This window comes from Alosa pseudoharengus, unplaced genomic scaffold (genome assembly GCF_046254945.1).
Source record: "Alosa pseudoharengus isolate Yale_2024_CS ecotype anadromous, Long Island Sound unplaced genomic scaffold, YU_APseudo_1.1 YU_APseudo_1.1_scf_12, whole genome shotgun sequence".
In the NCBI taxonomy this organism is placed as follows: Eukaryota; Metazoa; Chordata; class Actinopteri; order Clupeiformes; family Clupeidae; genus Alosa; species Alosa pseudoharengus.
The window spans coordinates 37,692,127-37,706,755 of record NW_027468587.1 but is presented as its reverse complement, the minus strand read 5'-3'; the positions used below and the strand labels follow the sequence as shown (position 1 = coordinate 37,706,755).

General features: G+C 39.0%; 1 protein-coding gene across 4 annotated transcripts in view; it reads right to left on the bottom strand.

Moving 5' to 3' along the window:
• The window catches only part of cep192 (centrosomal protein 192), a 108,282-nt gene that overhangs the window by 22,014 nt on the left and 71,639 nt on the right, over positions 1 to 14,629 (bottom strand). For all 4 annotated transcript variants that reach the window (XM_076281206.1, XM_076281209.1, XM_076281207.1 and 1 more), the window contains exons 20-29: positions 14,497 to 14,622; positions 14,204 to 14,329; positions 13,571 to 13,634; positions 12,630 to 12,769; positions 7,284 to 7,376; positions 6,375 to 6,493; positions 5,779 to 5,964; positions 5,097 to 5,187; positions 771 to 950; positions 241 to 501 (exon numbers count right to left, since the gene is read on the bottom strand). In XM_076281206.1, the coding sequence (XP_076137321.1) occupies positions 241 to 501; positions 771 to 950; positions 5,097 to 5,187; positions 5,779 to 5,964; positions 6,375 to 6,493; positions 7,284 to 7,376; positions 12,630 to 12,769; positions 13,571 to 13,634; positions 14,204 to 14,329; positions 14,497 to 14,622 (1,386 nt within the window). The remainder of the gene's footprint in view (positions 1 to 240; positions 502 to 770; positions 951 to 5,096; positions 5,188 to 5,778; positions 5,965 to 6,374; positions 6,494 to 7,283; positions 7,377 to 12,629; positions 12,770 to 13,570; positions 13,635 to 14,203; positions 14,330 to 14,496; positions 14,623 to 14,629) is intronic.

The window sequence follows — 14,629 nt, the reverse complement described above, 5'->3', positions numbered from 1 at the left end:
TGCATGATTTATTCAAAGGATGTTCCTGGCCTACAGGAAAATAGTTGTGCATATTTCATGCATTGTTTTTAGGCAGGTGTGGTGCTTGAAAACTAGACAGTGCAGTATATTGTACAGTGCATGGGTGTAGTCAAAAAGTGCACCTGAATGCTGACAATGGTTGGAATTAAACAGTTCAGATTTGATGTGGCTCTAATCAGGGGAGGGAGTTAAGGGGAAAAGAGAACATGGTTCACCTACCTCTTTTGTCCGTTCCTTCAGAACAAATTGTGAAGGTGCCAGGCTGAAGACTGTGGTCTCAGCAAGCTCTGATTTCTGCAGGTCAGTGTAGATCACAGCTTTGACATAAGCAGCTCGGGAACCAGTGTTGCGCACACACAGACACAGTTTACTGACACTACCGACTTTAACTCCGGTCAGTGAGGCCATGTAGCCTTCAGAATATTTCTCCAGGTCTTCCAGAATAACATTACTGGTGCCACCATACCCTGACAATGGGATCTGAGGGAACAGGATGGCAAAAGGAACAACTTTTAACCAACTACACATTTGATTGGTCTAAGTTTTGCAGGTGATCTAAGAATAACTGCGGGTGAAAACAGCAGAATTTAAATTAAGAATTTGCGAACCAACAATTTTCCATGGCGTTCACTCCAAAAGAATCTATTTGGCTACTTTAACTATGGTAATAATTAACGAGTTCTCTTTAAAATTACACTGACTACTGCTTTATGAATATGAAAAAAAAAAAAAAAAAAAAAAAAACTCACAGTGAATTTAATGCCAGGTTGAGAGGGCCTGACTGAAGACTGCTTGATCTCCAGTTTTGCCAGCATGCATGCCACACGTGTGGGAGTGTAAAGCAGATGTACTGCCATGTCCTCCTTGGGTCGAATGGTTAATTCTCTATGCTGACTCAGCCTTTCCTCTGGCCCAAATAAGCTCTGAAGCTGTGAGAAAAGAGAAGAGTAGCGGTAACCCATCTAAAAAGATATCTGGTAATAAACAGGTACGAATAACACATTTACCGTATTTTCCGGCCTATAAGTCGCATCAGTCAAAAAATGAGTCATGAAGAGGGGAAAAACATAGTCGCATCAAATTATTTTGAAATTCATTTCACAAAATCCAAGACCAAGAACAGACAGAGACTATGTAACTGGACATAGAGGCCAAAAAGATTGAGAATTCTACCGGGAATGTTAATGAAGCCGAAAGAGTGAATGGCGACGAAGCTGAGGCGAGCCGGGCTATAACGAAGGTGGCCAACGAGGAGGGCCCGACGGTAATTGTAAAGCAATTTACAAACGATTCACTGAATGCTGATGTGATTTATGAAAATGTAGCTAAAATTGTGGAGAATGCAATGCAATCAAGCATTTTGGGTGATGTGGAGGCACAAGCCGGCAGCAGAGCAAATGCTCGGGAGGCTACCTCCGAGAGCGAGAGAGAAAAAAAGATGCACATTTTAAAATAACGTGCAAACTTTCAACGACGCTATACTAAGGTGCTACCCTTATTTTTAACTGTTCACATGCCTTTCTTAACCGAAGAACCAAACAAAAGCAAGTTCATCAAGCTCCTTCCACAAGCTTAGAGCACCCTCTCGCGGCTGTAGACGGTAATGTTTACTCATTGGTTCATGTCAGTCACGGTGGGTTTCCACACACCGAAATTTCGCGTCGCTCTCATTGAGGTTGAATGGAGACGAAATTCGCCCTGGTTGGGCGAAATGAGAGTGAATCGCCGAGGCGGGCAAAACAAAGTTGCCGAAAGTTCAACTTTATTTAAATGAGGACCATTGGAGAACCAATCAGGTCCGCGTGTTTGTGTTTGGAGGCGGGAGTTACAAAAAAGTCTGACCAAGATGGCGGAGACTTCCTGAGCTGTAACACGAAAATTTGTATGCGATTAAAATATTTCTACATGAACATTGGCACTTGTATCAACTCGAATTGCGGTTTATATGCCACACAAATTTAGTCAGAGCACATACTCTACTAAATAGACCACTATATATGTTAGTTTAAACACTCGAACTTTTTAGCTAGCTGACAGGGGAACTGCTAGTATGTTCGGACATTGGATTGCATTGTAAACCTAGCTAGACAGCTAGGCTACATGCTGCAACACAGGTATGAAATATATTATTTCTTATTAGGGCCCGAGCACCGAAGGGCGCAAGGCCCTATTGTTTTTGTAAGGATTATTATTATTATTATTATTAGGGCCTGAGCACCGAAGGGCGCAAGGCCCTATTGTTTTTGTAAGGATTATTATTATTATTATTATTATTATTATTGAGTATTATTATTGTTATTCTACTTTTTTGCTTTCCTGTTTTTGAGGTGGTTAACATGGTCGAAAACTCTTGAAATTTGGCACACACGTCAGGTGTCACGCATCACAGTTAGGTACAAGAGCTTGACCCCGGGCGTGGCCCAGGGACTCGCTAGCGCCCCCTTATTTGACTGATCCCGTGGTTGGCAAATATTTTGAGGTGGTTAACATAATCGAAAAGTCTTGAAATTTGGCACACACATCTAGTGATACAGTGAATAGACAGGGATAAAAGCTTGGCACTGGGCGTTGCCCAGCAACTCCATAGCGCCTCCTTATGTCACTGTGACTTGTGGTTGGCATATAGTTTTAGATACACACACCAAATTTGGTAGGTGTATGTAACTCCCAAAAACAAACAACTTTTCAATTAACATGCCATTAGCCACGCCCACAGGAAGTGAGGTAATTGAGATTTTGTGCGTTGTGGACATGATCAATTTTAACGTACTCCTCCTAGACGGTTGATCCGATTCATGTCAAAGTTGGTATACATGACGCCGAGATGTTCCTGATGATAAATTGTGAAGCGTTTTTTTGATATGTTGTAATTTGACAAAATGGCGAAATTATTGCTTTTAATACCCTTCCACATAAACAATAAATGTGTCATAATTAACCATGCATGGCTTGAAATGTTTTAAATTTCACAGGTCATGGAAGACCATGTTAATGATAATATTCACATGCCCATAATGCATGTTTGGCATAGCGCCACCAACTGGCAACAAAAAGAATGACAATTATACTGATGTCATATGATCAATTTGAACATACTCCTCCTAGACGGTTTGTCAGATTCATTTGAAATTTGGCAAACATTATGCCAAGATGTCGCTGATGTTAAATTGTGAAGGTATTTTTGAATGTTGTAATATATTTGATATGATTTTAATATCTCACCACATAAACAGGAAATGTGTCATAAATCACAGTGCATTGAATGAATGGTCTGAAACTTCTCAGGTTAATAGATATCATGATTATGATGATATCCAGACACCAAATGGGCCTGCCTGGCATAGCGCCACCACCTGGCCAAGCAGGAAATGTGCCAGAAATGGAAAATGCCTTAAGTGATTGATCTGAAACTTTATAAAATATTGGATATCATTATTGTGATGATATTCACATGCGTAATTCACAGGCCTAGCATAGCGCCACCTTCTGGCCAAGCAGGAAATGTGCCAGAAATGCTCTATGCTTTGAATAAATGGTCTGAAACTTCTCAGGTTAATAGATATTATGATTATGATGATATCCAGACACCCAATGGGCCTGCCTGGCATAGCGCCACCACCTGGTCAAGCAGGAAATGTGCCAGAAATGGACAATGCCTTAAGTGATTGATCTGAAAGTTTACACAAATTTTGGATATCATTATTGTGATGATATTCACATGTATAATTTCCATGTCTAACATAGCGCCACCATCTGGCCAACCAAAAAGTGTATCAGAAATGTTCTTTGCTTAAAATGAATGGTCTGAAATTTCTCAGGTTAATATATATTATGATTATGATGACACCCAATGGGCCTGCCTTGCATTGCGCCCCCACCTGGCCAAGCAAGTACATGTGGCAGAAAATAAAATACAAAAACAAATAGCACATGCATCAAATATGTACATTTCACAAATGAACCACGTCGGTGCTTTGTTGGATTCCGACATGTCACGGCTTGCGGCCCGCAGGTGCTCGGGCCCGCCATTGCCGCTTGCGGCTATATTTGACCTTGTTTTTTCTATGAACATGAATTGTTGTTTATACGCAACATCAACTTAGTCGAGGCATAAAGACTCCTGGATATCTTCATTAAGTACTTAAACGTTTGAACTAGCTGGTTAGCCTAATTAGCTCGCTTGCCACCACTGGCTAGACACTGAAGTTAAAAGGTTAGCGGTTTGGCCGTCACGCCCCCGAGGCGAAATTTCGCTGGCCGAAATTTGCGAGGTGTTTCGCTGTGTGGAAACCCACCGTCAGTATGAATTAACATTTAAAAACATGTTAAATTATATATATTTTGATTAGGGATGTCAATCAATTAAAAAAAATAATCTAATTAATTACATACTCTGTGATTAATTAATCTAAATGAATCGCATATATAATTTTTGCTGTAAAAGTATTCAAATGAATAATTGAATAATCAGCATTAGTGACATTAAAGTTCAAAAACTCTTTTATTATTATTTTCACTGTTCAAATTATGGCCATAATAATCTATGATATGACCTAATATGCTGAAGTAATACAAGACATTTCAGGCCACAGATATAACCTAGGGGACACAATGAAAATAAATTAACACTCCCCTCAATGTCAACACTTGCAGACATTGCAAAGGACTTTATTTTCAACACTTTATTTTTATCAACACCATTAGGCCGTTTTTTAAAAGTTACATTTTTTTAATCAGTTATTTTTTCTCAAATTAATCAGTTATTTTGACAGCCCTAATTTTGATATACAAGTCGCACCTGACAAGTTTCAGGACCAGCCAAACTGTGCGACTTAAAGTCCGGAAAATATGGTAATTGTTCATTTACAGTTCAGGTTCTTAGGTTAATGTTTAGTATTTGCTTATATAATTATCAAGAATTTGCATAGTTAACAATCATTTTTATTCTATATGGTATTCTTGGTAATCACTTTGCACTGTTCACTTTTTGTACAACCTCCATAAACACATACTCCTACAATAACATCTCACTGCAATATTCTAAAATTGGACTGAAGACATATTTTTGATCCTACCTGAAAGCAGTCTTGGTCCTGACCTCTGACCAGTAACCGCAGCTGTTGAGCCACATTGGTTGAGTTATTGCGGAGTACCAACTTCTGCTGCCTTAACAGACAAAGAAGGCATGCAGAGATGAGAAAAACCTTGCAGTCCGCTTGACATTCAATTACTTTGACAACATTATTCTAAATACAACCCCGCAAACCAGCATCGCACTCTGCTGCCACCTGCGCTGGTGTGCTGGGTTGTATTGAGAATAATGTTGTCAAAGTAATCGAATGTCGAAAGTGAAGTGTGCCGCACTCCGTGTCGCCGCTGTTCTCCACAGCGCTTTAGTGTGTCCATTTTTGCAGAGATGGAAGCAGTTTATGACTGGCAAAATTTTATATTTCAAATTGAACTGTTTTAACAGCAATTTGCAATTCAATTGCTTTTATTTGTCATAGTTATAAAATATCACAGTGCATATTTTCTTGACCACATTAATTCCCTGCTATCTCTTAGCATTTAATCAAATAGCGAAACGTTGATTTCGTGATATTTGTGTGATGAGTACTCAACAGAGCCATTCAACAGAGAATGGGTGTGAATTTGGACACACTTTGCCTACTATGTGCAAAAACAAAAACAAAGAAAAAAGTGTGAGGAAATTGGTGAACCAGTAAAAATAGAAAAAGTGAACTATGATAAACTTACATGGCCCTGCCAAGTGTGACTCCTCCCCAGACCATAAATTGCTTGTTGGAGAGAATTGGTGGCACCTGGCATTGTGAGACAGTGGTGGAATTATGGACAGCTTTCCCATTGCCCTCTGGTTGAATCTCTCCCTTCAGGATAACTTCATATTGGGGGCCAGAAGGCAGCACCAGAATGGTGAGCACACTGAAGACACAGTGGAATTGTTAGATCAGTAAGGATTCAGAGGCAGGCAAATTGAGATATAATGTGTAGGATAAGATCTGACTTGTGGAAGTCAATAAACCTCTATGTAGACTTTTAGCATGTTAGATCCTCAGTGGAATTGTTAGATCAGTAAGGATTCAGAGGCAGGCAAAATGAGAGGTAATGTGTAGGATAAGATCTGACTTGTGGAAGTCAAGAAACCTCTATGTAGACTTTTAGCATGTTAGATCCTCACTGGAATCTGAGAGAAATTACACCTTTCATAAGAAAAGTGTAATTAAGACACTGATAAACTGAGTTTGATCAGTTCAGATTGATGGAACGCTTGGATGGAATTGTTTTTTCCTACTAAAGACCTTGGAGTAATTAAGTAAAAAGAGTAGCCTTACCTCTCAATGCATTTTTGTTTATCCTTAGCCGTGAAAGAAACCACAATTCCTTGCTCCTCTCCGGCATGCAACATAAGCTCACTTGGCTTAACATAAAAGCACTCACTGCTGTCACTGCTCTACAATTTTCAAAAAAGGCAAGAAGTCAAAGACGAACCACTATTACATTATATTAAAATATTAACACAGAGTCTAGCTAATCTCTGCTGTTGTCAAGTCAAGGGAGTCTGATGATGTGCATCACTAGGCTACAAAAACCACAAACACAAAATATAATTAGGGCTGCAACAATTAATGGATTAGTTGTCAACTATTAAATTAACAGGGAATAAAATAAAGTCCTACCTACTTTCCTCAGCTAATTAGTGAGATCACATATGTCGCATATGAATCGCTAATTATTTTGATAACTGATTAATCACAGAGCTACAACAAAACTCATAATAGGCTGGCGCATCTTCTTGGGCTGTCACTCATTGCTCATTGGAGAGGAAGTTCTCAATAACAATATTAGGTCTATAGACGATTAACATAACATGAACATTAGAAAACAATTCAATTTACATTAATTCATTAGGCCCAGGGCTCGAAATTAACTTTTTTCCGCAGTGTCGCGCAACGGTCCCGAATTCCACCCCTTTGCTACCCTAGTTGCAGCCCTAGTTAATATGTTAACTTTGTGGAAAAATGGTGGTCAACATGCCATCAATTGCACCTGCAACACATCTAATTAGATACCTGTTAGAGTAGTGAAATTCACATAGTTTGTCATGTCAGTCTTGCGATTATAATTTAATCCCTTGACAGACCAAGATGTATATGTATATGTATCTTGCCAAAAAGTGAAAGTTGAAGTGAAAGTGAAAGTTGTAGAAGTATAGACCTGCCACTAGTTGAGTGGGTACAAACCTTTAGTCTAAGTTGCACATTGATGTTGCCTGCATTTTTCAATGGTAGAGTCTGTTCAGTTGATTGACCAAATGGTGCCTGAAGACTAACAGTCTATGGAAACAGAAAAGATAAGAGGTAAATTAATGGCCTCAATTGGCACTGGGGGGGGGGTATCATAAATCTGCATGTATTCTTCGTTATGACATGTAACCCAAATCAGAAAAAGTTGGGAAGTTGTGTAAAATACAAATAAAAACAGAATGTGATAATATAAAAGTCTCGCAAACCCATATTTACCAGCAAAAATAATTGGAACATTGGGAAATGGAAAATATATGTTAGTTTTTAATTTGATCCTAGCAACATGTTTCAAAAATGTTGGGACAGGGAATGTTTACCACTGTGGGCTTTAAACATTTCTTTTTAAAGTGAAGCAACAAAGTTGGAGACCATGTTGAAATTTGCTATAATTTATTTCAAAACCAGATTACTCTGGAACAGCTAATTATACACGGAAATGCATTACAGTGTTGTGTTTGGTAAGGTCTGCCGTTTATTCTGATTAGGGGTGTCACGATTCTCCAAATCCTCAATTCGATTTCATTTTTGATTTTAAAGTCACAATTCGATTTGATTTTCAATCTTTAAAAAAAAAAAAAAAAAATACTATTAATGCATTCCTTATATCTTATTTACTCTTTTTTTGGCCTTTTCCTATTCTGTTTCGGGGGCTTTTATTTTGAAACTGCTTTTTATTTTGAAACCATTCCAACCGCGAGAATGTAAATAGAACAAACATTAAACAGAGACGTGATAGTGAAATGAAACAACAGAGAATGATAATTTGATTGTTTCAGCAAACTCCGACGAGAACCAAGGTTAGTGTTCATGAAATATGTACTCATCAATGTGCATTTTAAGCCTTAAAGTAATTTTGGACTGTAACTAGATAATCTTTTCACTTGCTACGTTGAGTAGGCTATCGGAACTCGCCCTATTACCGTCGGTCCCGTATTTCCGCTGTCTTGCGTGTATGTGTCACTTAATATCTATTTCTATACAAACCAAGACGGTGGATTCCTAAAGAAACGCAAGCACCCACACCATAGGTGTATCTAAATTGGCTATGTACCAACAATGACATTTTACTGTGACTCGAAGAGCTGTAAACAGTGTTGTAAGGCTGCGTGTACACATCCGCTTGGAGCTCAAGTGGAATTTTAATTTCATGACGAGAATTCTCGGTCTAACTGTTCATGTGCCATTGAAACGGCGTAAATAGGCGACCCATCAGGCCAGCACTATAACTCCGAGCGTGGTAAACAAAATCGGATATTTCAGGCAGTAAATGCTCCCATTAAGAACCAAACCAGATTTTGTTCAAATCTACACACCTATGGCTACTGAAAAATGTAAGGTTCATTTAGCAAATGTTATTATATATATATATATAATAATATATAATATTATTAATATATATATGAAGTGTTAAAAAACATTGTTGTTTTAGAATTTCCAAACAAAAGTGGTGATAATTGGGGGTGTTACGAAAAGTTAGTGTTTAATTGACGTGAATGAACGACAAAATACTTCCATACCAGTGATTTCAGAGTAGCAAGAGGGGCTTCGATTTCGGTCAGTTGATGTATATTTTTTAACTGGCTGCAGCCTAAAATTAGAGGAGTGTTCAGCACGTGTGTGTGTGTGTGTGCGCGCGTGTGTGTTTTTGCGTCTTGGCATACATGCTAGACGTTGATGTATATTTTTTAACTGGCTGCAGCCTAAAATTAGAGGAGTGTTCAGCACGTGTGTGTGTGTGTGTGTGTGTGCGCGCGTGTGTGTTTTTGCGTCTTGGCATACATGCTAGACATGACATTGGGGCTACATCGTCGATTCGACCTTTGAGTTCAAAGTTTGAGATTGAGATGTAATTTCGATCGATTCCGAAATCGTGACACCCCTAATTCTGATATATGGTGTCATGTGTTACGTAAAGAGCTCATGAGATATTCCACCGAGATGAATGGATGTGGAGGCACAGAGAATAATGATTAAATTTCTTGAAAATGTTAAAGTTATTTTTCTCGTGAACTGTTTATCACAGCAAATAGCGGCTAGATGGCACCGTTTAACCCATTTAGGCCGGGAAAGCATTGGCGCATTTCTACCATTAAAGCCGGGAGCGCTGTTGCGTAATTCTACCATTGAGGCCGGGAAAGCGTATGCGTCGATTTCCGCGTATAAGGTTTTTTTTGCACCAATTATCGGCCTCTGGGCCAATGAAATGCATCAGAATAGACACGAGGGAGTGTCGTCATGTTCCTCGTGACATTGTTTTGAAATTTCTTCGAGCAAAGCATGGAGGACTTTGATAGCGAGGAGATTTCGGAAGGTATGATTTTGAGGAGATTCTCGGCTTCGATGACATTATTGCTGATGACTTTGAACGCGCTCTCCCCTCCCTAATGTTGCCTGCTTTTGACATAGCCCTGGTAGGCTACAAAACTTGTACCCTACTGATTCTGTTTGTCTAATTGATGGATTTAACCCTGATTCGGATTAGGCTACACCTGCTTTTAAAAGGCGGAACATCACTGCAAAACGTGCGCTGTATTATGTAGCCACTCTGCGTCTTTTTATGTGCACGTTCACATTAAATCCATTTCACTAACGTTATCAAGAGAATACCGTAAAGTTTTATTTTGAGCACTTTCTAGGTCTCACTCATTGGATCAAAATAACAGAAATAGCGAACTCCAAGTTATGGTAGGGTAAGCTATAAGCACATAGCCCGTTAAACATGACCAAGTCAATGGGACAACACACAATGCCACGGTAACCTACCTAGGCTATGGAATTGATAATGAAAGCTAATTACTTTCACGTTTTTTCTCAAAGTGACAGGCACTCAATTAGACCTACATATCACCACTGTAATGTCATTAAAGACAAGTGCAATAGTTTAAAAATCAATATGTATTCAAATTACTGAATATTTTTAGCTATAAGTAATTATGCAGATCATAAAATACTAACAAAATATATAAAGTTTATGAATTCAAAATATTAAATAGAAACATGACAAGCCATCATTTTGTGTGTGTATGGAGGGTTGAGCAGAGACTAGGATCACCACTACTGTGAATAATCACACAGTATTCATTATTACTGATAAGTGTCAAGGTGGTGGTGGCCCCAATTTGCCTATGTTTTTGTAATATAATAAACACAGTTACACTTTTTGAAACTATTTCAGCTTGTGTAGGCCTATCAGTAATTTCTGAACATACCAATAATACATATAACCAGGCAGTAGATGTCAACCAGAATGACAAGCTGTAGAAAATGCACTGGTTTCTGATAAAATAGTGCTGTTCCTGCACTGACACATTACATGTTTTATTTTTGTGAAGGTGTAACTGAATAAACCCAATTTCTTAACAAAGCCACAGGTATAAGCTCTCAAACACTTTTAAAATTTTGTTCCTATCTGCTACAGAGGCTGAGAAATCAATCATTAAGTAGGCGTTGACACAATTGCTGAATTTCCAGAAAAACTTCAGGTTTTAGGGGGTTTTCTGAAATCACCCTTAGGTTTTACAGGCATTTTTTCCAGGCGTTTTAGGCCTAAATGGGTTAAAAGCTGAGAAAAGGCTCTTTCATGTTTCATATCTGTGTGATGAGCACTTCAAGTAGTACAACAGATTTTTCTCTGATTTTTCGCCATGCGCCTCCCTCTCATTGAACAATGCACTCAAGGCTGAGGTAATTAACGACCTGTGGTCTGGCGCGTCATCTAAACGCGGTTCTTATGGCCTGATGTTTGATAACGTTTGATAACAAAACCACCCTCAATGTGGACAGGACAAACCACAAAATTTGTTTAAGCCATTCGCCAGTGACCATTAGGGCTGTCACTTTTGTGAAAAAATCCTGTTCGATTTTTGAGACATAAGTGTTAATTGAATCGATTGTAAAATCGATTTTTCATGTCTAAAGACGTTTCCATTTTCAACGCCAAATATAGGCCAATCCACAAACAACTAACAGGCATTATGACGAACGTAAAGAGGGCGCTTGTAGACGCACAAGCCAACTCAATTTCTGATGATTTATTGGCGTGAAGTTTCGTGCACAATGACAAACAGGAGTGCAACATTCTCAAAAAACAATAAGCAGAGTGGACTGCCATAAAATCAGTGAAAATCATTACAGCAGGCTTTAACGTAGCTGTGTCTGTGTTTACGATTAGTAATGTCAAACAAATTTCGCCTACGTAGAACTCACGATTGCACAGTTTGTCATTCTCCATAGTTTGATATACCCAAAACCCGAAGTGCTTCCACATCGAATTCCTCAAGTTATTAGGGCCTATCACTCGTCTCTCATGTCGCACAGGTTGATCGCGTTGTCCTCCATTTTTTGGCAAAACACGAGCAACACAGCAGCCGATTGAAACAGCTGTTTCCGGTGCGTAAAATTGGTGGTAATTTTCTTTTTAGCTTTCGCAATGCTTACTGCACTTCGGAATTCTTTATTTTATTTTTCTGATTTTTGTTACATCTATCTTTTTTATTTGTTTAATTCGTTTAAAATTAATAGTGTACATATTTGATTAAAATCGATTCCCTATTTTAGTTTTCGAAACTTGTGTTGGTTGGTCCAATCGATTGTGCAATCGATTTTCGAACGTAAAGTGACAGCCCTAGTGACCATGCGTTTTATATAGCCAAGATATAGCCCTTTGTGTGCCTATTGTAGTGTCAAAAAGTGATGCGTTGAGCCTGCGGCTCACTGGTAGTTATAGGAAACTTCAAATCAGCTTGACTTACCCTAGTATATATAAATTAATTCATTGTATGGCTCCCCATAGACGTAATTTCACGAAACGTGCATTCAGAGGGCGTCGTAATGATCCTACACGTCAGATTTCGTGCCGTTCTGAACATGTCAGCCAAAGATACCTGCGATTACGCCTTAATTTAGCGCTATACCGCAAATGAGTGGTTATGGAATGGGTTGAGATGGCCTCTTGAGACCAACATAAATAACAATTTGATCCTCCTAGGCCCTACGGTTCTTGAGATAGTCACAGAAAACTGTGTCCGCCCTACCTTCCTAAAGGGGGTCCAGTACAGCAGAGGGGCAACAGATCAAAGCGAAAATCAATGGTTCCGTGTCCTTGTTGGGCTACATGCCCACCAAGTTACGTGCAGCCCGGTCTTTCAGTGTCCCGGGAATTAATGACACAAAATTACTGAAAAAAAAAAGTCTGGCTAATCCTATATGACTGCCACTTCGCTAGCGTGCTGGTCATAATAATTTGAAGTCGTCAGTTACTCTACCATTATCATGTCTCTGTACCTGTAAATGTCTTGGGGCATGCACTCGAGCTGTTCCTGACCGTGCCTTGAGCCCAACACTTTGGATCACATGACTTGGTCCAGGGCTGTCCACTTCAATATCAATACGTGCTGTTAATTCATCAGCAGGCCCTAATTCTCCTGAGAAAGTCAATTCAATTTTTATTTATTTAATAGTTTCAAGATGCTTTACATAGAGAACAGCCTGAACCTCCTAAACAAAGCAGTAATGTGACAGTAACAAGGGAAAAACTACAAGCGCATGAGAATGGTTCGATAGAGAGAAAGAAAACAGGGAGGAGCAAGTAGAAAGAGAGGAGGATCACAGAGAAAACGATGAAAGCACATAAATTCATACATTCATTGTTCAGGCTAGCACATAGTATGCACGCAAGAATATGTACAAGATTGATAGTGAACACGCATGGAAAGCAGTGGAACAGCTTAGTCGGTTACTATGAGGTTACTATGAGGTAGAAAGATAAGCAGGGCTTTTAAGTAGATAGTACTTTACATGGACACTTTTATTCCGATTAGAAATGGAATAACGGCTCAATTGGAATAAAAATGCTTGATCTGATCAGAATTTTAATCGGAATGAAAGAGGTGGTGTAGTCCATTCCTATTCAGATTGAACAGCCATGTATACGGTCAATCAGATTGCCTGCTGTATCTTCTCAAGGAAAAGTAGGCAACGGCGGCTATTCCGATCAAAGATTCTAAAGCACAATCAGAATAGTTTAATCGGAATGACAAAAACTGTCCATGTAAACGTGGCTAGTCATGCCAATGACTGCATTTATTTATTTGCAAGAGAATAGGCTTGCACACAATAATGCAAGATGAAGCACAAGCACAGTAAAAAGTATTGCATGAAATAAGCAGCTGTAAAGTTTCTCAAAGGACAGAAAAAAAGATTGAAGTAAAAGTACATTGTTGTACCTGTGGTGGACATGTACTTCTGTGGTGCATGAAAATGGACCCATATCATGAAAACCCCAGGATTCTACAGACACACAAAGACATTCAAAGACATAATGAGAAATTCAAAACTAATCACGCAAAGGAAACAGTTTAAAAGCAGCAGACTTGTTCAGTTTGTTGTAGTACTTTCTTTCTTACTCCTGATAGTGATAACAGTGGATAGTCAGCTTGTTTACAGTTAATTTCATTGTTGCGAAGCCTGCTTCCTTCAACCGTTGTTTACTATACATGGGTTTCTATGCAACGTCTAGAAAAACTGTGCGCAACTCAAAGCACCATAGAGCAACATAGAGCACCATAGAGCAGCACTCTCCATGAAGAGTTTTTGTGTTGTGAACTGCACCAACCGAAACGGCGATGGTTAGAGAACTTTGAATATCCCTAAATTAACATTTTCCTATTTACATGTTGACTTTTATAAATACAACATGTACAAATACCACAGAAGTACTGCTGTGAGTGATTTGCATGTAGCACCTAAAAATCCCAAGTAGCAGTGCTTTACCTGAAAGTTTGTATATCCTTAGAAAATCACTGTCTCATGTACACTGGTGTTTGTACATCATAAAAACGGCCACACATGATACTTACATCTCCATTGCTAGCATGTAGCACATAATTGACAACAGATGGAGCAGTCCTATTAGCTGCTGGATGCACTACTTCCTCAACAACTGAACTCTTGGAGAAGGTGAAGCAGCGCCAAGAAGTAGCATTCTGGAAAGAATATCACAGGATACAGCAAAAATTTAATGTCAAATAAACTATAGGTTATGACCAGTACTCCAATACATTTTTACATTCTTCTTTTTTCTCACAAAGCAATTTGTTTTGTCATATTACCAGATAGCTAATTCAAAATAGGTAATCAAGGCTTGACTCACAGCACTCATGAACAGACGAATGGGAATTACAGCATGGGTCCTGTTGATAAGTCTCAGAGGAAGGGCTTTGGAGCTGCCAGCTGGGAGGTCTCCAAAGTCCAGACAACCTGATTTACCTACTTCTGCCTGCCAA